This window comes from Myotis lucifugus, unplaced genomic scaffold (assembly GCF_000147115.1).
Source record: "Myotis lucifugus unplaced genomic scaffold, Myoluc2.0 scaffold_61, whole genome shotgun sequence".
In the NCBI taxonomy this organism is placed as follows: domain Eukaryota; kingdom Metazoa; phylum Chordata; class Mammalia; order Chiroptera; family Vespertilionidae; genus Myotis; species Myotis lucifugus.
Window position 1 is genome coordinate 6,301,849 of NW_005871109.1, and position 26,136 is coordinate 6,327,984.

The 26,136-nt window shown below is 40.2% G+C and overlaps 3 protein-coding genes across 3 annotated transcripts; 1 reads left to right on the forward strand and 2 right to left on the reverse strand.

Annotated features, from left to right (window-relative positions):
- Positions 1–4,283: 4,283 nt before the first annotated feature.
- On the forward strand, positions 4,284–5,237 carry LOC102438310 (olfactory receptor 2D2). Its single transcript, XM_006089699.1, has one exon. The coding sequence runs from the start codon at positions 4,284–4,286 to the stop codon at positions 5,235–5,237; it is 954 nt and encodes a 317-aa protein (XP_006089761.1).
- Positions 5,238–9,368: 4,131 nt separating this feature from the next.
- LOC102427431 (olfactory receptor 10A4) lies at positions 9,369–10,350 on the reverse strand. The gene has a single exon (XM_006089673.1). It carries the CDS (start codon positions 10,332–10,334, stop codon positions 9,387–9,389), a length of 948 nt encoding a protein of 315 aa, XP_006089735.1. The 5' UTR covers positions 10,335–10,350; the 3' UTR covers positions 9,369–9,386.
- Positions 10,351–21,968: 11,618 nt separating this feature from the next.
- Positions 21,969–22,931, reverse strand: LOC102427743 (olfactory receptor 10A5). The gene has a single exon (XM_006089674.1). The coding sequence runs from the start codon at positions 22,920–22,922 to the stop codon at positions 21,969–21,971; it is 954 nt and encodes a 317-aa protein (XP_006089736.1). The 5' UTR covers positions 22,923–22,931.
- Positions 22,932–26,136: the final 3,205 nt, after the last annotated feature.

Sequence of the window (26,136 nt, forward strand, 5' to 3'; positions counted from 1 at the left end):
GATGCTCCCAGTCTCCGCTCTGCCCTTCTGCAGCCAATGCGCTTGTTGCACCTGCAGAAGAGTCCCCCTCAACTGTGAGATGTCTTTGCTGGTTTGAACGTTTTTCTCCACGGTATGAAAAAATGTTGGGAAGGGTATTGCAGGGAGGGACAGAAAAGGTACGAGTAGAACTAAGGGGATAACTTGGTATATATTGGTAGTGAATTGGGTTCAATCCCTTCATAGATTTGATTTTTTAAATTCAACTATTTTGTCCAAACAATGGGATTCTTAGGGCTAAATCTTCTGTAATAAATCTAGCTAAGGGTCTTTTTTTTCCACAGCGGATCTATCTAATCAAACCATAATTACAATGTTGGATCTATCTTATCAAACCATGGCCTTCACCTGATGGAGACATAAGCAGAGCTTCCATGGAGTCATTATTGATCCTCAGGGTGTGAATTCTTATACCTGTGTGTGGGGCTGTGGAGACAGTAAAGTACATGGATACGGAAGGTAGGGGGTAGGTGATTTTGAGGATGAAAGATTTTGGAATCTGAAGAGAAATTTCATATGTTCTCTTGGTTCCTATGGATTTCCTCAGTATCCTCTTTCTAAAAGAAATGCCAATTAGACAATGCTTGGCTCTGTGACCTTACCATCCCATTCCACATCAAGTAATACGTGCCATTTTTAGAGAAATGCACTTAAAATTTAATGTTAAATCTGGAAGACAGAGAATAACACGAAATACTGACAGCAGACATGGTTCTCTTAGAGAAGCTTCCTGACCCTGAGGTTGCCCAGGGAGCATTTTATCCTCCACATTCGCATGGGAGAATAACATGCTTTAAAAAACAAATTGGGAGCAGTCAGGGATGTAGTCCTCTAATATTGGACTCCCAGGGTCAGTGAGCATTCCTGCCACCTGACAGGTCACAAGTCACACTTATCTCTGACTCATTCACTGTCTTCTGCTATTTTGGTTCAGGTCAAATCAGCTCAAAAACATGTGCTAGACACTTATTCCATGCCAGGATTTATCATATTTGCTGTGCATAAAGATGAGTGAGGTATGGTTGCTGCTCTTGAATATCTTATAGTGACAGAGAAAGAAAATAATTTCAACATAATTTGTAAGAGCTATGATGGAGGTAAGCACATCCTGCTGTAAATACATTTATGTGTCTAGGATATATTTGCTTTTTGTGAATGTGTGTACTTGTGTGTGTCTATTTCTACATGTGTTGGAGATAGGTGGGATTGGGGAATGGGTAAGAAGGCTTAGAAATCAGCAATATCCTGTAGTTGCCCTTCCACTAAGGTAACCACCGACTTAGGCATCACTTAGAACTTTGGGACAAGTGTTTAATGGTATCCTCTATATCTTTTCATCAAAAGCGAGGGCCATTATTTGCTTACCATTTAATTTTCTCTGAGTTATAGACACAGAATTGATACTATTGCACTAAATTCTACTCTGGGAAGGGTATGAACTGTGGCAGGAGAAGTAAGTCTAAGGCACCTGAGCTGAACCATAACCTGGAAACTTTACAAACTAACCAGACAGTACCTTCCACTAGGTGGATGATAATTCCAAAAGTACCTATCTTAAAATTACTTGTGTTCTCAAAATTTATTTTTATATCAGCTATTTAAAAATAGACTATATTGCCCACTAGTAACAATTCTATATTACTGTTATTTGTAATTGTTAGATCATACAGACTCACTTGTTCCAGTACATTCATTCATTAAACTAATATTTGCTGGGAATCTATGATGTTCCAGAGAACACACTGGCACTGGGGATAAACTGTGACTATAGTTTGGTCCTTCCTATCTGAGAGTCTTTGGCCTCAGAAGCTAGGTCTTCTGTTTGTGTCTTAAGGAAATGCTTGGCCGAATACATTTACTCAGCAAATAAGGTGACTAAATATTCAAAGTGTGATGTATGTTCAATGAAAATGATGCTAACACTATGCAGAGATGTGATTGTTCATATTAACATTTTATTTATTCATTTATTATTTCAATGATAAATTGAAATCTTTCATCAGTTTGACTCACAGACCCATCCAAATGCCTAAGACTCCATATCAGATTATATAGAGTGTAACTGTGTCTTTTTTTGAGAAAATTCCTGGCAATTCCATGAGCCTAATAGTTCATAACTTGAAATTCAGGGACTTCTTTAATTTAGCTGTGAATGCTATTTACATTAAAGTAAATCTAAAATTTCTTTCTTGTTTTATAGTATCCAGCATTGTAGTATCTATGGCTTTTTCACCAATGGAAATCAGAGGTATATTTATATCACATTACAGTTCTTGAAGATATCTCAAAATATCATTTAAGTTCATCACTTTTACATTAAGGTGGTTATTAGACCCATTACAACATTTAAAAATTGAATGATTTGAAGAAGCACATGTATTATTATATCACATATTTGTTTTCTAAAATTATTTTGATGACTACATTTTGATGTAATGGTTTCCTTGACAATCCTATACATTCTATTTTTATATGTATGTACATGTGTATGTGTATGTGTATGTGTATGTATGTATGCATTTAAAACATTATTTGAAGTACTTTATCAGAAAGATAAAGACTTGATAGCCATCATGTAGAGCCTTAAAATTTAGACTTTAAATTAAATTTCCTTTTACTCTTTTTGGAGAAGCCTTATGATATTTTATTATTATTCCCGAATTCTTAATTTTTAGGCAAACTTTTAATTATTAGTCTTCTAATATTGTACTCCCAGGGTCAGTGAACATTCCTGCCATATGACAGGATGGTATATTAGGAGTACCATCCCAATCAACTTTTTATTTGCTTTATTTAATTAATGATAATTTATTTAACAAAGCTCTATGCTATGTCTAATAAAGTACACAAAAATGAAAAACATAGACACAATTTTCAAAGGAGTTTTTCATTTCTGCGAGGAGTGGACAGATAATATCAGGCAGGGAGAGATGGTGGGCTGGAGGTTGCAGATCAGTGCCATGTAGTCTGAAAAATAGCCATGCTGGTGGCTTAGCATGGAAATTATGTCATGATGGTGTGTCTGTTATTTTGGAAGTTCACTGATATTTGGGAGCTCTAGCTGAAGGTGAGGAAAGAATTTCCAATGAGATTATGGTACTCTATCCAGAGTTACCTCTTGGTTTCCCAGCTCCTTCAGAACAGATCATGTTCTCTAAGAAAAAAGTCAGTTCTGCAGGGTACTTTGGCTCTGTTTGATTTCTTTTTTTTAATATATTTTATTGATTTTTTACAGAGGGGAAGGGAGAGAGATAGAGAGTTAGAAACATCGATGAGAGAGAAACATCGATCAGCTGCCTCCTGCACATCTCCCATGGGGATGCGCCCGCAGCCCAGGCACATGCCCTTGACCGGAATCGAACCCGGGACCCTTCAGTCCGCAGGCTGACGCTCTATCCACTGAGCCAAACCGGTTTTGGCTCTGTTTGATTTCTTATGCCTTCATGACCACCCATTCAAGAAGGAGGCAACAGAAATAGTTGTATATCCAAAGACAAAAATATTTGCACCAACATGACTCATGGATAATAAAGACCATTATAAACTTATGAACAATAATAGATACAGAGGCAGAGCTGCCTCAAACTGATTGTCAAACTGCAGCGGGAAGGCCAGGGAGGGTTGGGGGGCAGGAGGGAGGGGGATAAGAGATCAACCGAAGGACTTGTATGCATGCATATAAGCATAACCAATGGACATAAGACACTGGGGGGTAGGGGAGGCCAGGGGATTGTCAAGGGCGGGGAAAAAAAAGGACACATATGTAATACCCTTTGTAATACTTTAAGCAATAAAAAAAAAATATTTGCACCAACATGAGATGGGAGAGGTGTGGCAAGAGCAACACAAGACTCTTTTAAAGGCCTTAGTTAATAATAAAGTGAAACTAAATGACATGACTTTACACATGAATTTAATCTGTCTTTTTATTATTAGATATGTGATATTCAGAACAAAGAAGATGATTTTGGATCCAGTCTACACTTGCCAGATGACACTAAAAAGGAATGCACCAACTTATAAAGTATTAAGTCTTGCAAAATTGAAATGTTCCAACTAAAACAGGATGACCATCTTCTAAAAGCCTTATAAAGGGGATTCTTGAAATGGTTGATAGTGATTGGAGGCAACATTTAATTATATATTTTATAGGTTACACACACCAACTCTGACTTACATAATTTTATAGGTGACGCACACCTGTTTAGCATGTAGTGACTTGGTACTGAAAAAGGAGACAAACCATGAGACAGACAAATCAGACACAGGTGACAGAATTCTTCCTCCTGGGACTCTCTGACAATCCGCACACCCAGCAGCTGCTCTTCATCTTATTCCTGGGTGTCTATCTGGTCACTGTGCTTGGAAATGTGCTTCTCCTGACCCTTGTTCAGGTTGACTCCCGGCTTCACACACCCATGTATTTTTTTCTCTGCAATTTATCTCTGGCTGACCTCTGTTTCTCTACCAACATCGTTCCCCAGGCCCTAGTCCACCTGCTATCCAGGAAAAAAGTCATTTCATTCACACGTTGTGCAGCTCAGCTTCTACTCTTCTTTATTTTTGGTTGTACGCAGTGTGCCCTTCTGGCAGTGATGTCCTATGACCGGTATGTGGCCATCTGTAACCCTATGTATTACCCCACCATCATGACTTGGAAGGTGTGTGTCCAGCTAGCTGTGGGATCATGGGCCAGTGGCATTCTGGTATCTGTGGTGGATGCCACCTTCACCCTAAGGCTACCCTACAGAGGCAGCAATAGTATTGCTCATTTCTTTTGTGAGGCACCTGCACTGTTGATCCTAGCCACCACAGATGCCCGGACTTCAGAGATGGCCATTTTCCTCATGGGAGTTGTGATTCTCCTCATGCCTGTTTCCCTAATTCTGGTATCCTATGGCCACATCATAGTGACTGTGGTCAGGATGAAGTCAGCAGCAGGGCGGCTCAAGGCATTCTCTACCTGTGGCTCCCACCTCATCGTGGTCATCCTTTTTTATGGGTCAGCAATTGTCACCTACATGACACCAAAGTCTTCCAAAGAACTGAAAACACTGGTGTCTGTGTTCTACACAATGGTCACCCCCATGCTTAATCCCCTCATCTACAGCCTGAGGAACAAGGACGTGAAGGGAGCTCTGAGGAAAGTGACCACAAGGAATCTCCCGTGCAGGCTTGGAGTTTGCCACTGGCAGTGAGACCCTGCTGGTTCTCTATTTGGAAGACTTGCTGAGCAGTTTCCTTAGCAAGACTAGAACATGGTATGAGTCTCATCCTTGGGCCTTATCCAGGGACCCACCCTCCATCCTTCACCCAGTACTTCCTCTGTAGAAGGACAGTAATTCATGGAGCAAGAAGAAGGAGGGCCTTCCTTCTGGTTAGTTTTTTAGCATCTGAGTTAGGAACGCCTCTGAGAAATATCCACATTTTTATAAACCATGGAAATGAAAGGGGCAGCAATAGAATTTGGGGAACCAGCTAGTATTGTAAGAAATATTAATCATGCTCTGTTAACCATGACTGTTTTATTTTGATTAAAGAAGGCACATTCTACCCTGGCTGGAGCTGACCTGGAGATGCAGCCCTTCCTCCCCATTTGGAGCTGCCTATTATCATGGAAAGACTAACAATTATGCTGCAGAAACCAGAATCGCCAGCCCTTTGAAGAACCCCAGCCCTTTTTGCATACCTGCAGGCCTTTGCAAACCTCCAGCCTGCTTACCTGTTAATTGCCCATTGGGCACTTCCTTTGGCTAATTCCGCTTGTAACCCAAGCCCTTGCATATCACTAAGCCCTCTGAAGACTCCTAGTCCTTTTTGCATATTTGTAAACTTCCCTTTTGCCTACTCTTCCTTTGTAGTTCTACCTATATAAACAGTTGGCTTATGGGGAGCTGCAGAGCAGATTTTTGTGGCTCATCTGCTGCTCTCCCATACTGCTGGCAGTATTGGAATAAATGCTCATATATGATTCAAACCCTGTCTCTGTTTATTTGGCTCAAGTAGTGACAGGCAGCACAGACCCATTGTTTGTCTGGTTACAGAACCTGTAAAATCTAAAATTATGCTATATATTAATATTTATCTTATCCCAGAACCTACTCCAATACTTTTACATTTTGATATTTCTGTGCCTCATCAAATAATCAATAAATTAACAAACATTACTTAATCATTTACTATGAACTAGGTGCTACATGTATGTGTCCATGCACTTGTGCACTTGTACCTGTGAAAGAATGTAGGGGGGCTAGCAGCCTGACTCTGTACCTAGCTAATTAGTATCCTAATGCACATTTTTGTTAGCCTATAATCAAGTCACTGCCCCTTCCTTAATTACGTAGGTCTTGCAAGACTTATTTACTTAAATACTCCCAATTTACAAGGGCCATAAACCAAGGATGTAACAGCTTAGCTAGAGGGAGGTCATTGGTGCCATCCAGGTTAGGCATTCAGATACAATCTAAATTCCCCGTTCTAACTGACTCAGGAGGGGCTGTGAAAGTCCACCACAGAAGCCCAGTAGTTAGAAAACAAAGAAACTCAGGAATATACTAATATATAAGGAGAAATCTCATTGTATAAGTTGTGCAGACTTTGGATCTTTGAATCCCCCAAACCAGCAGCACTGCTTTGAATAAAGGTTCTCTTTCCTGATACCTCCGAGTGTTCAGCTGTCCCTTCTTCTGCGCCAATTCCACAACATACCTACATGTGCATGTACATATGGGGGAGGGCAAAAGTAGGTTTACAGTTGTGAATACAAGAAATGGAGTTTATTCATTATTATTTATTTATTGTTGTAGTATTTATTTGTAGTACTTATAAACCTACTTTTTACTTTTCCCCATCTTTGTATATGTTTGAGATGGGCAAAGCATGGGCACAATGAAGCAGAATTTATGAGTTCTGCTATACTTCTCATACTCTCATTAGAGAGGTGAGTACTGTAATCTATTAGGACACACCTTTATAAGGTAAAGATGGGGTTTTGAAAAACAAAAAGAAATTGTGACATCTGAGGGAAGCAAGAGTGAGAAGCTATTACCAATCCTGGGCCTGAAGGACCAGGAGAAGGCAATTAGAACTTGGAGAGGGTAGCTGTGTCTAGAAGGCGACCAGGCGGGACCCGTGGACTTAGGTACATGGAGTTGAGGAAGCGATGGGAATAAATGTTTCAAGGTCATTCTCAACTCACCTTCTGATTTCCTGTTACTTTATTTCAAAAAAAATACAGGCTAACCTCTTCATGGGAATACCCTTAATGTAATCACATCTACAAAGTCAATGTAAGGTAACGTATAGGGGTCTAGGACATGGACATCTTTGTGGGCCCATTATTCTACCTACCATAAAAAGTTCAAGTAAAATGAATGTGAAGCAGTGATAAAAGCTTGGCTAAACTTGGAGATGAGAAATTTATAATGGTACCAATCTGCTTATTGTGTGATTGCCATCATGCAAATAGAACCCTGTAATCTGCCTTTTTATTTGCAAATTCCTATGGTGATATTCAGAATGTGCTGCCCTCCTGGAGCCCTTGATACATGCGAGTTAAAGGACACCTTGTGTTGGAGATTAAACTGGTCCTGGTACTTACATGGCACACAAAGTTAGAGTTGTTTGTGAAGAGATCTTGCCTATGCAATAAGTGCTATTTTACTTGGTTAATTATCAATACATTCTTATGAATAGATTACACAAAGCTATGGTGTCCACATCTCAAGTCTGTTACTTGCCAAGAATATAGAGTCGGGCAATGTTCACTGGACAAAATCATAGAGTGGCTGCTACATTGCTTGAGTGATATACGAGCTTAAAAGGGACAGTTGACTTTATCCAATCACAATAAGATTACCCCAAACATAGAAAACAAAGAAACTCTGGGTTATTCCCAACAGTTTCCTAGAATTTGTCCACTTATACTTGACTGGTGATTCCTTTAATCCAGTGGTTCTCAACCTGTGGGTCAAGACCCCTTTGGCAGTTGAACGACCCTTTCACAGGGGTCGCCTAAGACCATCCTGCATATCAGATATTTACATTGCGATTCATAACAATAGCAACATTACAGTTATGAAGTAGCAATGAAAATAGTTTTATGGTTGGGTCACAACATGAGGAACTGTATTTAAAGGGCCAGAAGGTTGAGAACCACTGCACCCTTTGTGTCAAGCAACTCTCATATCCAAGGTGGATAATTTGAGATTAAGGCAGTTGTCAGAAGTGTGGAATTGTCTTTCTCCAGATGAAGCACAGACAAATTATAGAAGCAAAGGGAGAATTACTCAATTGCTAACACTCTAAACATGTGTACTTTATAAACTAACAGAGTTTTAGAGTATCTTTTTTGTTCTCTCCCTCACTATAAGTTTCATGAGGCAAGACATTTAATCTGTTTTGTTCACCAACGTGTCTTTTGGGCCTAACCAGTGTCGAATGCATGTTGAGTACTGCATAAAAATTTGCTGGAAAAAAAAGAAGAATGAAAGAATGAAACAGAACTCTACTATTTATTATTATTACTCTTCCTTATAAACAAAAATGTCCTTACAAGTTGCAGGTAGAGTTTTTGGACAAACAGAAGAAAGTAAAGCAGAAAATTATTAAATGACATGGATGAAGAAGTTCAAGAAAAAGTTAAAACACAACAAAAAAAGCTAAAAAAATGAAAAATAGCCAATTGTAGTGAAGTTGTCAACCTTCAGATGGGCGCCTAATCTGTGTAAACTAGTGGCATCTTCAGAGACATTGATATCACAGTCCTATAGAACCCTGAGCGTACTGCAGTTCGTTCTTCCACCACTCATGTTCTTTTCAGAAATGGATCCCAGTGGAAAGTCTAAGATCCCAGTGGGTATACTGTGGCTCCTGGAAAGAGTGGAGTCCAAAAAACTATTTGAGAACTTTGTTTTCCTTCCTTCCTTCCTTCCTTCCTTCTTTCCTTCCTTCCTTCCTTCCTTCCTTCCTTCCTTCCTTCCTTCCTTCCTTCCTTCCTTCCTTCCTTCCTTCCTTCTTTCCTTCCTTCCTTCCTTCCTTCCTTCTTTCCTTCTTTCTTTTTCTTTTTTTTTTATCCTCACCTGAGGATATTTTTTCCATTGATTTTCGGAAAGAGTGGAAGGGAGAGGGAGAAACAGAGAGAGAGAAACATTGATGTGAGAAAGACACATTGATTGGTTGCCTTCCACATGTGCCCCTGGGATTGAGCCTGCAACCAAGGTACATGCTTTTGACCAGAATTGAATCTGGGGCCCTTCAATCAATGGGCTGATGCTCTGTCCACTGAGCCAAACTCTTTTCTTTCTTTTGTCCTTGCATTCAACCCCTTCAGTTTCCATCTAAACTAATCACAGTTTCTTTGGGACCAGGGTCCTGTGAGTGACCCGCTTCAGTGCAGCCTTCACTTCACTATTTCTTAAGCTGTAGATGATGGGGTTCAACATGGGAGTCACCACTGTGTAGGAGAGGGACAGCAGCTTCTTGTTCTCAGGAGAGGTGCTGGACCGAGGTCGGAAATATGTGAGGATGGCAGTGCTGTAGAAAAGGGAGACAACCAGGAGGTGGGAGGAACAGGTGGAGAAGGCCTTGCGTTTCCCCTCAGCTGAGGGCATCCTGAAGATAGTGGAGAGGATGCGAACATAGGACCCCAGGATCAGCAAGAAAGGGAAGAGGATGAACAGGACCGTGGCTGTCAGAGCCTCCAGTTCAAACAGAGAGGTATCAGCACAGACCAGTGCAATGACAGGGGGACTGTCGCAGAAGAAGTGGTTCACCCTGTTGGGACCACAGAAAGGGAAGCTGAAAATCCATGTGGTTTGCACAGTGGCCACTGGAAACCCTGAGAACCAAGAAGCAGCTGCCAGATGGGCACAGGCCCTGCGGCCCATGATGACTGGGTAGCGCAAAGGGTCACAGATGGCCACATAGCGGTCATATGCCATTGTGGCCAGGAGGCAGCACTCAGCAGCCCCAAAGAAGAAGAAGAAATACATCTGAGTAGCACAGCCGAGGAAGGAGATGGTTGTGTCTTGGATGATCAGGGTCCCCAGCATCTTGGGCACAATGACCAAGTTGAAACCTATCTCCAGGAAGGACAAGTTCCTGAGGAAGAAGTACATAGGACTTTGTAGGGCAGAGTCAACTGTAGTGACCAGGATGATGAGGACATTGCCCATTAGGGTAACCAGGTAAATGATCAAAAACAGGAGAAACAGTAGAGCTTGTAGCTCGGAAGACAAGGCTGAGAAGCTCACAAGAACAAACTCACTGACAATGGTCCAGTTTCCCCACATCATTCTTCTGCCCAGGATCTCATTGAGCAGTCACACTCTGGGAAGAAGTCTCCATCTGTTATACAGACCTCTGTTACACCCTTGGAAAAGGAACATCCTGTGGCTTCATTTTCTACCTCTTTTGTTATAGTTGTTGGAGATAAAACAGATATACTTTCAAAAATGTACAAACCAAGTCTTGACTATAGGCTTCACAATTTTTTTTTTTGAAGAATACTAACGTTTTTCAGACTGAACTTGGGAACACCATATATATTTATACATCTCCTGAGCTGTCTCTACTTTTCCGTTTTGGGGTTTTTTTTGGTTGTTGTTGTTGTTGTTTGTTTTTGTTTTTAGCATTAGTCAGTGATGCTGACAAGAAGCCAGGCCAAGCATTTCTGAAGAGAAGGGTCTTGAGACACAATGAAAGATGTTAACATGAGTCTGGATATGTTTTCTACAAAATAAAAATGTGGGAAGGAGAAAAGCAAAGGAAGTGAGCCAACATTTACCAATTATACCTGAGGAGGGGACCTGCATGTGTTCTAGTCTTCAACAGCCGTGCTCAGAAAGATTTCAGCATATTGGAGGAATCTTCCTTTCAAACTCAGACAATTTCAGTTTAAACAGGAAGGCATACAATATAGAAACTGTGGTTTATTTTGATCCCTGGGCTAAATATTCTCCATGTGGCTATATGTGATCAGACAAAGGAAAGACAGACTCAAGACAGTATCCAACTGCAGTGTTATGTATAAACCAGTTCATCATTTTCTATTGGTCCATTTATGTCTTCAATCTCAAGAAATATGAACTCAAGTGTCATGTTAGTAAAGACCAACTTAAGATATGCAGGTGTGGCTAATAACATTAACCCCTGTGGAAAAAGGAAACAAGTTTTCATCATTGTATCAATAACTAAGCTTCAAAATTGGGACTCTGAAATTCTTTCTGATAAGTATACACTTACAGGAATAAATCTAAAGCACATAGCATGGTAACTGGAGCATAATATATATGCAATAAATGCTAACCGTTATAATTATTATGATATGTTATATCTACCTTTAAAAATCCAGTTCTTATCTAACCCATTGCTCAAACTCATTGTAGCCCTTGCTTTTCTTTTCTTTAAAAAATATTTACTAATTTAAATTGATTGGAGTGACATTGGTCAACATGAGCATATAGGGTTTATGTGTGGGTTTCTATGTTACAAGATCTGTATATTACAATGTGTGCCCTTGCTTTTTATCTCTGATAAAATAATAATTTATTCAATAGATATTGTCTTCTAAACACTGTTCTAGATACTGAAGATAATATATCAGTAAGTAAAACAAATAAAAATACCTGACTTCATAGAACTCACCTTTCAGTAGGGAAGGCAGATTATAAACAAATTATGTAAGTAGAAGGTACAGTGTGTTAGATAGCAACAAGAATAATGGAGAACAACACAGTGGGGAAGCAAATGGGCATCTGGGGATGTGGGGAGTGTCAAACAAAGAAGGCTCCACTGAGAAGATCATTCCTGAGTAAAGTCCTGAGCAGTACAAGATGTGAAGTCAGGGTGGTGAAGGAAGGAGGGAGGTAAAGAACAAAAAACAATAAAAAAATGTTGTTTAAAAATTTTTTGCTGAACCCTATTCATTTTAAAAACTTCAAGCTAGGCATCACTTCTATGAAAACTTTTTTTGATACCTTATCTATTTTCACAGTAAGAAGTAACATTTATTGAGCACCAAGTAAATGCCAGGCACTAATCCAAATGTTTTGCATGTGTTATGTTTGTCTCAGAACAACCTAAAGGTATAGAAACTATTATTCATCCCACTTTACAGCCAAGGAATACGAGGAGCAGAGAAGTTGCGTGGTTTTTTTAAGGTTAGGCAGCCAGCAAGTGTTGGCGTCAGCATATGCATCCTCGGCAGCCTGACTCCAAATCATGGATGTAACCATCAGGCAACACTTTCACCCACTCTCTGAAAACCTGAAGGAATCTTAATTCACAGGTGAGGGCAAGTTGGGGTGTTTGGTATTGGGTGGCAGTAGGAGAGCAAGGAGTAAGACAGTTTCTAGAGAGGACCAGGAAGTTTCAAGATATTAACAACACTAGACTACCACTTGCATAGTCTTTATCTTAGAGTAATTTCTGTCTTTAACTCATATTCTAGATGGCATACTCCTTGAGAGCAAAAATTATACTATTTTACTTTTTATTCCAGTTCCTAGCAAGGTTGATGTTCAGTAAAGTATTGTTGAATGAATGGATAAATAATGAAGAAAATGTGGAAAAAATCAAGGAAATATCTACATAAACAGAATGTAGGCACAGTGAGCTCCAAGCATAAGGAATTTAGATACAAAAGACTATATACATCAGCACTACAGCCTCATACAATATACACAGGTTTAAACAGTGATGAGTTATAAATTATATTCATTATCTCCCTCCACCCCAAGCCTTCTCCTTATATCTACCCCATTGCAGAAAATGACAACACCCACTTTGTAACACAGGAACTGGGATAAAAATCCTTCATCCCCCAAACTTTATTATTTTTCCTTCTAAACACTGGTTTAGTGTCACCTTCTCCATGCATTCCACACTGCCTTTAGTTTCTGGCTCTTATTTTCTCTGGCCTGGAATATTGTAGGAACCTGGTTCCAGTTTGTTCTCTTCAAACCATCCTTGACTTGTGTGTGATCCGGCAGCAACTCTGATTAAGTTACTTACCTGCTGAACGTCGTTCAGTCACTCCTTATTGTCCCTGGGATATGGACAAACCCTTTAACAAGGACTTTTCCTCTGATACCTGCTTAATTTTCCAGTGTGTAGTTACAGTTCTGGTTATTACTATTTTTAGCTGTGAGACACAGAGCTACTGACATCATGATTTCTGAGTTATGGTTTTCTCAACTATAAAAGGATTATTATTATAAATGCCCTACCCACTAGACAGGATGGTTGTAGGTGTGAAATGAGAACATTTGTGCAAAAACTTTGAGCATTTCAAAGCACAATACATATATTACCATTGTTTTCTATCCTTTTCCAGGTCCCCTAAGTTTTCAAATCTTATAAAACTCTAAGTTTTGTTACTTGAGAGCACTGACCTTTCTTGTCTCTCAGAAACATGTCAAAGAAGACACATTGTTTTGGTGGTGAACCATTATCCTCTTTACAAGAGATTTCAAGCCTGGGCCCTGTCCTCTCACCCTTTACTTACCTCCTGTCAGTGAGACTTGTCTGTATCACAGTTCCAGAGAAGCCCTGGTTTGTGTCAGTGGCTCTGGATCAGCCTTAGACTATGTCTGAATGACTGAGTCGAAGGGAGTTCCTAAATTATGCTGTGTCTGTGCAAGTCATCTCAGAAAAGCCCAGGAATGTGTCTATGCCAGTCATCCCAAAGACACTCTTGGTTGTGCTTGTCTTGGTCCACACTGTTGGTGAACCTTGAGGTCTGTCTTGTCACATTCTCAAAGAAGCATTGTCCCCGGGCTGTGTGAGACATCCCAGGTAAATCCTGGGCTGTGGCTGGGCCAATCCTTGTAGTAAAAACACTCTGAGTTGGGCAGCATAAGTCACACCAGGGAAGCTCTGAGCAGAGCCTGTGTCAATCACTCTAGAGGATTCCAGGCGGGGTCTCAGGACTATTTTGGTCCCTGCTGTTTACTGTAGGGAAGTGATTTCTCCCAAAGAAGCTTCTTCTTTCTCAGGTGAAGTCAGGTGAAGTCACAGGTTCACTTTCTGACAGGTGTGAGTTCTGAGGAGCTCCCAGGAGTGCAGAAATTTGCGGAGAGTCTGCAACCCCATAATTGGAGGAAGTCTACAGCAGCTCTGATGTTTCCTGCACTTGTGAGGCTGCAGAGCAAAGGGACAAAACTCAGTGGTCCATCCTTCAAGGTTTCCACCTGAAAAAGATCAGAGGAGAATGCCAGTATTCTCTTTAAACTTAAGTGTTCATTTTTTCCCCAGTTTTATTAAGATATAATTGACATAACATTGAGTACATTTAAGTTGTATGAAGTAATGATTTGATTTCTGCATATCTGCAAAATGATGACCACAGTAGGGTTATTTAACATCTCCATCATCTCACATAATTACTTTTTAGTCTTGGAAACAGTTAAGAGATAATTCTTTGTTAACTCTAGTTACCATGCTATACATTAGATCCTCAGAACTTATTCATCTTATAACTGAGTTTGTACCCTTTGGCCAATGTCTTCCAATTTCCCCCACCCTACCCAGCAACCATCATTCAACTCTGTTTCTGAAAATTTGTGGTGTTTATTTATTTATTTTCAGATTCCACATATAAGTGAGATTATACAGTATTTGTCTTTTTCTGCCTTCAAGGTCCATCCATGTTGTAGCAAATAGGATTATTTCAAATGGCTGATAAATATTCCCAGTTTATTTTTTAAATATACTTTTATTGATTTCAGAGAGGAAGGGAGATGGAGAGAGATATAGAAACACCAATGATGAAAGAGAATCATTGATCAGCTGCTTCCTGCAGGCCTCACACTGGGGACTGAGCCTGCAACCCAGGCATGTGCCCCAACTGGGATTTGAACCATGACCTCCTGGTTCATAGGTCGATGTTCAACCACTGGCTGGGCTCTCACAGTTACTTTTGTTTTTTCTTACAGTTTCTGTATTCATTAATCTGTTGTTTCCATGTCTTGCCTATTGTAAATGATTAAAAAATATGGCAGTAAGGAGATCTCTTCGAGATAGTGATTTCATTTCCTTTGTGCCAGTATTCTTTTACCTTTCCCCTCACTTTTGATTCTCATTGGGCTGGTTCCCAGGAGTGTTTCTGACCTGGACTCAAGAGAAGTTTTCAGGCATAGAAAGGAAACCTATTAATCATTATCTAAGCCAGGTGGAGAATATTAATGAAAACTGTGAGCACTTGGTTGGCAATGTTGTTGGTTGAAGTGGGTATTAGCTCCTGATTAAGAGAAGAGAAGAAAGGCCGACTGGCAGTTTCAAAATCCTAATCCTTCTGGAATAGGAATTGAGGTTGAGAGAGTAAAATAGAGTCCATGCTTTGAGATAAAATTTCCCCCAGCTGATTAGGGCTTCATCCAAAGGCTAATGCATATCTATCTGAACATTTCTTACAGTGCCACTGAGACAGACATTTGCCTGCACACTTTTTTTTAAAATTCTTTATTAGTTAAGGTATTACAAATGTGTCCTCATCCCCCACATTAACCTCCAACCTCCCCTCCCACACACACACACTCATGCTCTCATCCCCCTGTTGTCCGTGTCCATTGGTTTGGCTTATATGCATGCATACAAGTCCTTCGGTTAATCTCTTCCCCTTACCCCCTCCCTCCCCTACTTTCCTTCTGGGAATTGATAGTCTGATCGCTGTTTCTCTGTCTTTGGATCTCTCCCTGTTCATCAGTCTATGTTCTCTATAATCCACAAATGAGTGAGATCATGTGGTATTTATCTTTCTCTGACTGGCTTATTTCACTTAGCATAATGCTCTCCAGTTCCAACCATGCTGTTGCAAAAGGCAAGAGTTCCTTCTTTTTTACAGCAGCATAGTATTCCATTGTGTAGATGTACCACAGTTTTTTAATCCACTTATCTGCTGATGGGCACTTAGGCTGTTTCCAAATCTTAGCTATGATGAATTGTGCTGCTATGAACATAGGGGTGCCTGCACACTTCTTACTGAAAGCTGTCACCATAACTGACTTGTTCACTATCCTCTGTTTAGTATCCAGCATGATGCCTGCACATATGTCCCAGCTATCCCAAAGGGACCCCTTGTAAAAGTAGAAGATGAAGAAAAAGAACTATCACTGATCTATATAATGATGTGTTGTTCTGAGTCTATTATGAAAAACAAAGATACCTTAAAAATGATGAATTAAATCATAAAATATTTATTTCATAGTTATGTGTTTGTCTCTATTGTTTCTGATAATGAATATATATCCTTGGGATATGACTTTGAATATTTGTGTGTTTAAATTATAGCAGTCCCCCCTTATCCATTGGGGATATTTACCAAGACCTCCAGTGGATGCCAGAAACCTCAGATAGTAACAAACCTTACATATACTAGGTTTTTCCCTATACATACATACATTTTATGGCTTCTGTTTGGCACACCTAAATCACCAGCATCACTATTCTTGGGCTTTGGGGCCATTAAGTAAAATAATGATTATAATAATAAAAGTGTAATATGCTAATTAGACCAGACAGCCAAATGACCTTCCGGATTTCCTTCCAGACGACCTTCCAGACAAAGCCATGGGGCCCTGGCAGAGGTGGTTGGGGGTGATTAAGTAGGCAGGTGAGCAGATAGGGGCAATCAGGCAGGAAGGCAGAGTGGTCATGGACAATCAGGCAGGCAGGTGAGTGGTTAGGGATGATTAGGCAGTCAGGCAACTGGTTAAAGGTGATCAAGCAGGCAGGCAAAGGTGGTTAGGGGCGATCAGGCAGGCAGGTGAGCAGTTAGGGGTGATCAGGCAGGCAGGTGAGAGGTTAGGGGTGATCAGGCAGTCAGACAGAGTAGTTAGGGGTGATCAGTCAGGTAGGAGAGTGGTTAGGGGCGATCAGTCAGGCAGGAGAGTGGTTAGGGGCGATCAGGCAGGCAGGTGAGCAGTTATGGGTGATCAGTCAGGCAGGTGAGCAGTTATGGGTGATCAGTCAGGCAGGAGAGTGGTTAGGGGCGATCAGGCAGGCAGGTGAGCAGTTAGGGATGATCAAGCAGGCAGGTGAACAGTTAGGGACGATCAGGCAGTCAGGCAACTGGTTAAAGGTGATCAAGCAGGCAGGCAGAGGCGGTTAGGGGTGATCAGGCAGGTGGGCAAGTGGTTAGGGGTGATTAGGCAGGCAGGTGAGCAGTTAGGGGTGATCAGGCAGGCAGGTGAGCAGTTAGGGGCGATCAATCAGCCAGGCGAGTGGTTAGGGAGGATCAGGCAGTTATGCGACTGGTTAAAGGTGATCAAGCAGGCAGGCAGAGGCGGTTTGGGGTGATCAGGCAGGTGGGCAAGTGGTTAGGGGTGATTAGGCAGACAGGTGAGTGGTTAGGGGCAATCAGGCAAGCAGGTGAGCAGTTAGGGGCAATCAGGCAGGCAGGCAAGCAGTTGGGGGCCATCTAGCAGGCAGGCAGACAGGCGAGCTATTAGCAGCCAGCAGTTCCAGATTGTGAGAGGGATCCCAGATCATGAGAGGGGGATGCTGGCCGGGCTGAGGGACCCCTCACTCCCTTCATCTCTCCCTCCCCCCCATGCACGAATTTCATGCACTGGACTTCTAGTTTTAACATAAGAATTGTGGTACCATGACAGTTGATCTGATAACCAACACACCACTAAGTGACTAATGGGTGGGTAGTGTATACAATGTGGTTCCACTGGACAAAGGGATGATTCACATCCCAGGTGGAATGTAGCAGGATGGTGTAAGATTTCATAATGCTACTCAGAATGGCATGTAATTTAAAACTTATGAATTGCTGATTTTGGAATTTCCCATTTAATATTTTCAAACTGCAGTTGATTATGGGTAGCTAAAACTGTGGAATGCAAAAACCATGGATAGAAGGGGACTACTGTACTTATCTGGAAAAAAGTAGATGTAATAGCAACTCACCCTAGTGGGTAGATGTTGAACTTGGAAAGGACACCATACATTAAACTGAGTTCTAGGTTTAGGATTTTGGTGATCACTTAAAAAAAATTAAATATTTATTGTTGAAAGTGTTACATATGTCCCCTTTTTCTCCCCATGACCCCTTCTAGTCCTCCTGCCCCCTGCCTTCACCACCCTACTGTCTGTGTCCATAGGTTATACCTATATGCATACAAGTTCTTTGGTTGATCTCCTCCTAACCACCCACCCTCCACACTTTTCCTCTGAGATTCTGCAGTTTGTTCTATGCTTCTGTGTCTCTGGATTGGTGATCACTTTTCAATGGTCATTTTTTAATGTTCTTACTTTCAAAAGAGTGCCCCTGGGCACTGGGGAGCCTCTCCAGGAGATAGAAGTGCCTGGGACTTTTAATTCTCCCTTTTCCCTACCCCATGTTTCACCAGCAGGCAATGGATAACTGAAGTGGGAGTACAAAAGCCTACTTCCTGTGACCTGAAGCAGAACAAATTCTGAGTTTTATTTATGCTCTGCAGTTTCCTGCTGGATCAGGCTGAGCCTGGGATTTCACCTGAAATTACTTTTTTTTTTCTTGCTTAGTTTCTTTTCCTAGTCTGCTTTCCCTACTCATTTAATGCTTCCTTTTAATAACTCCCTTGCACTTGAATCCTTAGCTCCTCCATATCTGATTCTGGGAGGACATGGCCTATGATAAAAGCCTTTGGCCCTAAGGAATGACCAGTTACTGCAGGTTTGGTGTAAATGTTTCTAAAAGATGACGGGATTCATAACAGGGATACGAAAGAAAAAGAAAGTCTTCCAGACTTTCAGAACACCTATTCTCTACCACAGGAATTGGTCTTGTAGACTCAACCAGGCTTTCACCAGCAGTGCTTTTTCCCACATGCAATCCACCACCAAGTAAAATAAATTATTCCTCCAAAAAGTGTTTAGAATCACTTGCTACTGAAAGCACTCTACTCTAAGTCACCACCACTTCTCAGCTGGATTACCCATTCATTTGTTCATCTTTCTCATACTGTAGAAAAATTGGAGAATGATTTCATTGTAAGATGAAAGGTTTTATTGGGCAAAGCAAATCAGAATAGGTGGAATAAAGTGATAACCTTCAACACTGAAATGAATGTCCTTGGGCCTTAGCCAGGATCCCTCTTAACTGTTTTTTTTTTAAATCTATATATTTTTATTGATTTCAGAAAGGGAGAGGGAGAGAGAGATAGAAACATCAATGATGAAAGGGAATCATTGATTGGCTGCCTCCTGCATGCCCCCTACTAGGGATTGAGCCCAAAACCTGGGCATGTGACCTCTTGGTTCATAAGTTGATGCTCAACCACTGAGCCACACCAGCTGGGCTCCTTTTAATGGTTTTTAAGAAAATGTTGAAAGTGTGCCCGAGGCTCCATCCTTGGAGAGAGGCACTTCTTGTTTTTTGTAGCTTTTGGCTCCTGGAAAGTGGCAGTGACTCCATGACCACCTAAGGGCTGCTCCACTGGTTCAGAACATCACACTCATTTGCTTTGTCTCAGCACCATATGTCTTAAATAAATCATTGTCACAATTTTCATTCTACTGTTATTTTGCTTGTTAAATATCTACCGTGGCAACCTCCAGCCTCACTGAGCTGCATGCTGAGCAAGCTGTGTTGTCTCTCCAAGTACCAACTCTTGTTTCTGTTAATGCTCTGGCTTCAAAGTTGCATATATTTTGAGTGGACTTCCCTAACCCCATTTACATATAATCTTTTTAGTACAGAGTTCTGCAGAACATATAGCTTTTAGGGATTGCCTGTGTCATATTAATATGGAAACAAGTGTGCCACTCACATTTTCAAAGAGTTACAGGTACATTGGGGACAAAACAAACATGTGAAAAGTATAGTGCATACAAAATTTAACTTATCTACAGATAAACTTGAAATGAATACATATAGGAGAGCATAATTTATGCTGCTAGAGCAGGGGTGGGCAAACTTTTTGACTCGAGGGCCACAATGGGTTCTTAAACTGGACCGGAGGGCCGGAACAAAAGCATGGGTGGAGTGTTTGTGTGAACTAATATAAATTCAAAGTAAACATCATTACATAAAAGGGTACGGTCTTTTTTTTTTTTTAGTTTTATTCATTTCAAATGGGCCGGATCCAGCCCGCGGGCCGTAGTTTGCCCACGGCTGTGCTAGAGTGATCACTGTAGGACCTTGAAGAATGAAGTGTATTTGGCTAAAATAAAGGTAAAGAAGATTTCAAGTAGAGAAAATAGAGTACCAAGATATCACCAACTCCTAATCATCTAAACCCGTGGTCGGCAAACTGCGGCTCGCGAGCCACCTGCAGCTCTTTGGCTCCTTGAGTGTGGGTCTTCCACAAAATACCACGTGCGGGCGTGCACATATAGTGTGATTGAAACTTCGTGGCCCATGTGCAGAAGTTGGTATTTTGTGGAAGAGCCACACTCCAGGGGCCAAAGAGCCGCATGTGGCTTGTGAGCCGCGGTTTGCAGAGCCGAAGTTTGCCAACCACTGATCTAAACTATTAACTCAGAAGTCTGAATGAAAAGCATGTCTTTTCTCTAATTTACTCATCTATTTGTTCCATATTCCTTAAAATTTATTTTTTCCAATTAAAATGTAATTGATCTTTTTTACTTATTATATAAGAAAAATTCAAATGTGTGGTGACAAATATTGTTGACAGGACTGTGTGGAAAATAAGTTGTTGGGAGTGTAAAATGATAAAATCACTTTGGAAGGGAATTTGCCAATATATAGCAATATTACATATGTATTTGCCCAAGAAATCTAATTTCTAGATTTCCATCTGTAAGATATACTGGCAAAAATATTAAAAGGCATAGTCATAAAGCTATTCTTTACAGTATGATCTGTAATAATAAAAGACTCAAATGATGGCAAATCTACAAAATAGAGACTATCCTATATAATAAAAGCCTAATGTGCAAATTGTCCCCTTGACCGGGAGTTCAGCTGGGAGTTCCACCACTCGCTATGATGTGTGCTGACCACCAGGGGGCAGTGTGGAACATGACGGGCGTTGGCGTTGGCAGCGGGCGGCAGTGGAGGCGCTGCCAGCCCCGATGGACCCCTACGAGGGCAGGACCACAGCGGGATGGTGGAGCAGGTGAGCAGGCAGTGCCAGGCCAAGGCCGGTGGGACCCACCAAAGGACAGCTTGGACCCTCCTTTCCATGACACGCCCTTGCACTTTGATTGCTGGTTAGGCCTAGGGACCACACCTGTGCATGAATTTCGTGCACTGGGCCTCTAGTGAAGTTATAAAAAGAATGATAAATCTTTTTGTGGTTAAAGAAGAGCTATGTTGTAATCATCTTGGATCCATTTTAAACTTTGACGAAAGCAGTGTCATGACTGATATTTATGATATCACTTCACCAAGGCATCTGAATGTAAATATGGGATAGAGAGAGATATAAGTTCAAATCCTTCTTCCTGGAAAAACTAGAATAAGGAAGAAAATGATTATTGGGTTTATAAAGGTGTGTGTATGAGGACTATTCATCCACTTTCCAATATCTATACTACATACCAGTGAGTTTAATGGGCCCGAGAACTGAAACAACACAGTGAGGAGAGTTACGCATTGGGAGAAATCATGGGTTTTATATCTTGTAAATGGAGTCATATTTGCCCTCATAAATGAAGAGAAAGTAACAAGATAAATTTTTATTGGTTTTCTCTCTTTATGTGTGTCCCTAAATTAAGATTACAAGCAGGACACAGGAATGTAAATATCTGGAATTACTTGATACAGAAGTGTTGAAGTGCCAATAAGAAAAAGAATGTAAGTCTACAGTGGGCAGGCAGAGGAGTTTTCCAGGTGGTAGTGCTGTTTTCTGTCTACTGAGCTTCCCAGCAGTCATTTCAACAGCTGGGTTTCATCCCAATGGAGATATAAAGAGAGTAATCCCAAATATTAAATTGTTTGCCATTCAATAAAATTTAATCTTATCTCTTAATGCCTACAGGATGTAGTTTCTAAGTCCCAGGGTTTTGCGGAAGTTCCGGTTGAGGGCATTCTTTACCTCATTATTTCTCAGGCTGTAGATGATGGGGTTCAACATGGGAGTCACAACAGTGTAGAACAATGATAGCAGCTTCTTGCTCTCAGGAGAATTATTGGACTTAGGCCGGAAGTAGGTGAGGCTTAAAGATACATAGAAAAGAGAGACAACAAGGAGGTGGGAGGAGCATGTAGAAAAAGCTTTATGCTTCCCTTTAGCTGATGGAATCTTGAAGATGGCAGCAGCGATTCGAGAATAGGAACATAAGACCAGCAAGCAGGGTATCATGATGATCAGAATGGTTCCAACAATCGCATAGACCTCAAACCGTGCTGTGTCTGCACAGACCAGCCTCAGCACAGGTGGGCTGTCACAGAAGAAGTGATTCACTTTATTGGTGCCACACAATGGGAAGCTGAAGAGCCATGTGGTCTGTACAGTAGCTACGGGAAAGCCTGGAAACCAGGAGGCAACAGCCAGTTTGGCACGTGTCCTTTGGTTCATGATGACGGGGTAAAGCAAGGGATTGCAGATGGCTACATAGCGATCATATGCCATGATGGCCAGAAGGAAGCATTCAGCAACTCCAAAGAAGAAGAAGAAATACATCTGTATGGCACACCCAGAGAAAGAGATGGTTGTGTTCTGAGCAAGTAGGGTTCCCAGCATCTTGGGCACAATGACTAGGTTGAAGCCAATCTCCAAGAAGGACAAGTTCCTGAGGAAGAAGTACATGGGACTGTGTAGCATGGGGTCCGCCAAGGTAACCAGAATGATGAGGCTGTTTCCCATCAGGGTGACCAGGTAGATAATTAGAAATGTCAGGAAGAGTAACAACTGCAATTCAGTAGGTAGGGAAGAGAAGCTCACGAGAATAAACTCATTTACTCTTGTCCAATTTCCTCCAGCCATAATTATAGAAATGAATTCCCAGCTGGAGTCAGGGATATAGAGAGTCTTGGTTAGAAAATTCAGATTCTAGATTTGTTATTAAGATTCCTTCTTAGTATCAGGGACAGAGGCAAAGTCAGGTTTTCAGTTAGATGAGGAAGGTTCTTGCATTGTCTAAGAATAAAGACACAAAGGAAAATGGCTAGAGCTTAAGCTCTGAGACAGGCTTGCGTTATTTTTTGGAGCTGATATTTCCTTATTTGTACATCAACATATATATAAAGGTCACACCCTTTTAGAACCATGAGTCCTTGAAGGGGCCACCGAATGGGCCATTTTAGGAGATAGTGATATTCCTGCAAACACCTAAACTTTGGAGAATATAAACCAACATTTATGATTTCATTAAGCACATACAATTTATCAAGATTTTAGAAATATATTTATAATTATAATATAGAACAATGCATTTAATAATTTTCTACTCTTCATTAATCTTTCTTGCTTGGCTAGAATTTGAGAGATAAAGATGAGCTAGCATATATTGAAGACAGTTAACATTTGCATGTGTTTTGCCCTCCTATATGTGCATTTAATAGGTGAGGAAACTGATAATAGAGAAGTTAAGGAATAGCAATTAAAATGATAAATCTGAAATTCAAACCACATCTATTGGGTTCTAAACTCTTCTGATTTCTACTGAACCATTCCTCATCGACTATTCTGCTGAGATCTGAGGACCAACTCATTAATGCTTAAGAGAATTAGAATTGGGATTTCTGTCACATCACAGTGAATACAGTGAAAAAAAAGAACCAAGAGAACCAACAGCATTAACATCAAGATGCTCAGGAGGTGGAAACAATCTAAGTAATGATTATAGATGAATGGATACAGAAGTCAGATAGACAATAAAATACTATTCAGCCATAAAAATAAGGAAATTCTGCCATTTTAAACAACATAAATGAACCATGAGGACATTATGCTAAGTAAAATAAGTCAGACAGAGAAAAACAAATACTGTATAATCTCACTTATATGTGGGATCTGAACAAAACCAAACAAAAACAGAAAAACATAACTCAAAGAAAAAGAGATCAGATTTGTGTTTACCAGAAGTGGGAGAATTGGAGGAAGGTGGTCAAAATGTATAAAGTTTGAAATATAGGATAAATAAGTACTAGGAATGCAATGCATTACATATTGACTGTAGTTTACACTGCTATAAGATATATATAAGAAAATGGTTACGAGAGTAGATACTAAGAGTTCTCATCACAAGGAGAAATTTTTTCTTTCATTTTATTGTATCTATATGAGATGATAGATGTTAACTACCCCAATTGTGGTAATCATTTCCCAATATATGCAAGTCAAACCATTATGCTATACACCTTAAATATATATATATCAATAAAACTGTAAAAATGTTCAGGAGGCTCCCAAGAATGAAGTGGATCTCCATTCTGTATTATTTTTTCTAATATTCAAATGATTATCAAGAAGCTCTTTTTTTTGTTATTTTGGTAATTTAAAATGTTGAGTTCTAATGAAGAAATTATGAGATAAAGTTGGAAAATTATATTGGCTGAGAAGCTGAACTAAATTAAAAAGGAATTAGATATGGTTAGGAACTATTATAAGAAAATTAAAAGTTTAATAACAGAAAAACATTATTAGGAATAGATAAAATGATTATTGACACAAAGTAGAAGAGAAACAAGTATGCTATATGTGTTTTGGGTATGTTATATCAATAGAATTTTATTTTTTGTGAGGAATTTGGACCTTATTCTATAGATAGAGAGAGCAATCTGACTATTTGAAGCGGAGGAGTGGCCTTGTCATATATGTCATACAGAAAGATCACTCTGATACTGTTGTGAGAATGGATGGAATAGAGAGGAGTTAGGGAGGGATTAAAGCTGAATGCCTGGGGTCAAGAACAGTGGTATGCTTATTCTCCAGTTCTGTTTTCACTTATCCATTTTCAAAAAGAGGATAAATAATGAAGAGAAGCTACATATTTATCAGGTTGTGGTGAATAATTTAAATTTCAATGTTATATTTTAAACTCCAAAATATTCACATAGGAAAATAGACTCCTACCCAACAATAATAGTCAAACTGATTTAAGATGTCATTGAAGTACTAAAAATTAAATGAAGCATATATAAAGTTTTGAGCCCAACTTCAGAAAAACCAAATACAAGTTTAAAAAAAGAATAATAAAAGGATCAATAATAAAAGGCTCAGAAAAGACCACCTAATATGGCGGTGTGGGATTATGATTATTGGATTAAAGGCTGTAAAATATATTGCTGGAAATGTAAAAAACTGAATCAGTAAATTAGAAAAGAAGTTTGAGAAACTATACCCAAATTACTGAGAAAAATTATAAAAAGATAAAAATAATGAGGAGAATAATGAAGTAAAATACAGGAAATACAATTAATCTAATAGGTATTCCAGAATGACATAACAAAGGAGAGAGAAGAAAGACAATATTTAAAGAAGTACCAGGGGAAGAATAAACATCTCTGAGCTACAGGAAGACGTGACTTTTTGAACTGAAGGAATTCCTAAACACAAAACAAATTCCTTTTGAAAGATTCACACAGACATATGTCTTTACATTAACCAAAGATTTTGTTTTTCATTTTGAGGATAGAGAAAATTTCTATTTAGTAACAAGCCTAGAAAATGATAAAAGCAAAACAAAACAAAATTGAAAACCTCTCTCTAAACTACAACCAAACAAAAACTCTACCCATGTTCGGCAAACTGCGGCTCGAGAGCCACATGCGGTTCTTTGGCCCCTTGAGTGTGGAAAAAACAAAACAGTAACTGTGGCCCCATTCTGACTCATGACAGAAAAGTTTGAGTGAGAAACTGAGACTTCTACCCTCAGCAGCTGTATAGATGCCCCAACACATCTGCTGGGGTGGTGTTAGAGAAGTCCTGGGAAGCCAGGACTTTCATCCCTGCCAAGCAAAAACAAAGCCCACTATCTAGGTGACAGTGAAGACAATGTGGGAAGCCTGGACTCCCCCCGCCCCCCCCCATCCTGGCAGCAATGCAGTGGCACTCCCACCTCCTTTCTCTGCAAGGGCGATGTTAAAGGAAGCCAGCTAAAACAGAAGGCTTAAATAAAATTCAGAGTCTTATAAAGCTACATACTGAAAACATCCTGGTAACATGGTACCCAAACCGAAAATATGGATAGATATAA

Coding starts and splice junctions, on each gene's coding strand:
- LOC102438310 (XM_006089699.1), top strand. CDS start 4,284: ATGAGACAGACAAATCAGACACAGGTGACAGAATTCTTCCTCCTGGGA.
- LOC102427431 (XM_006089673.1), bottom strand. CDS start 10,334: ATGATGTGGGGAAACTGGACCATTGTCAGTGAGTTTGTTCTTGTGAGC.
- LOC102427743 (XM_006089674.1), bottom strand. CDS start 22,922: ATGGCTGGAGGAAATTGGACAAGAGTAAATGAGTTTATTCTCGTGAGC.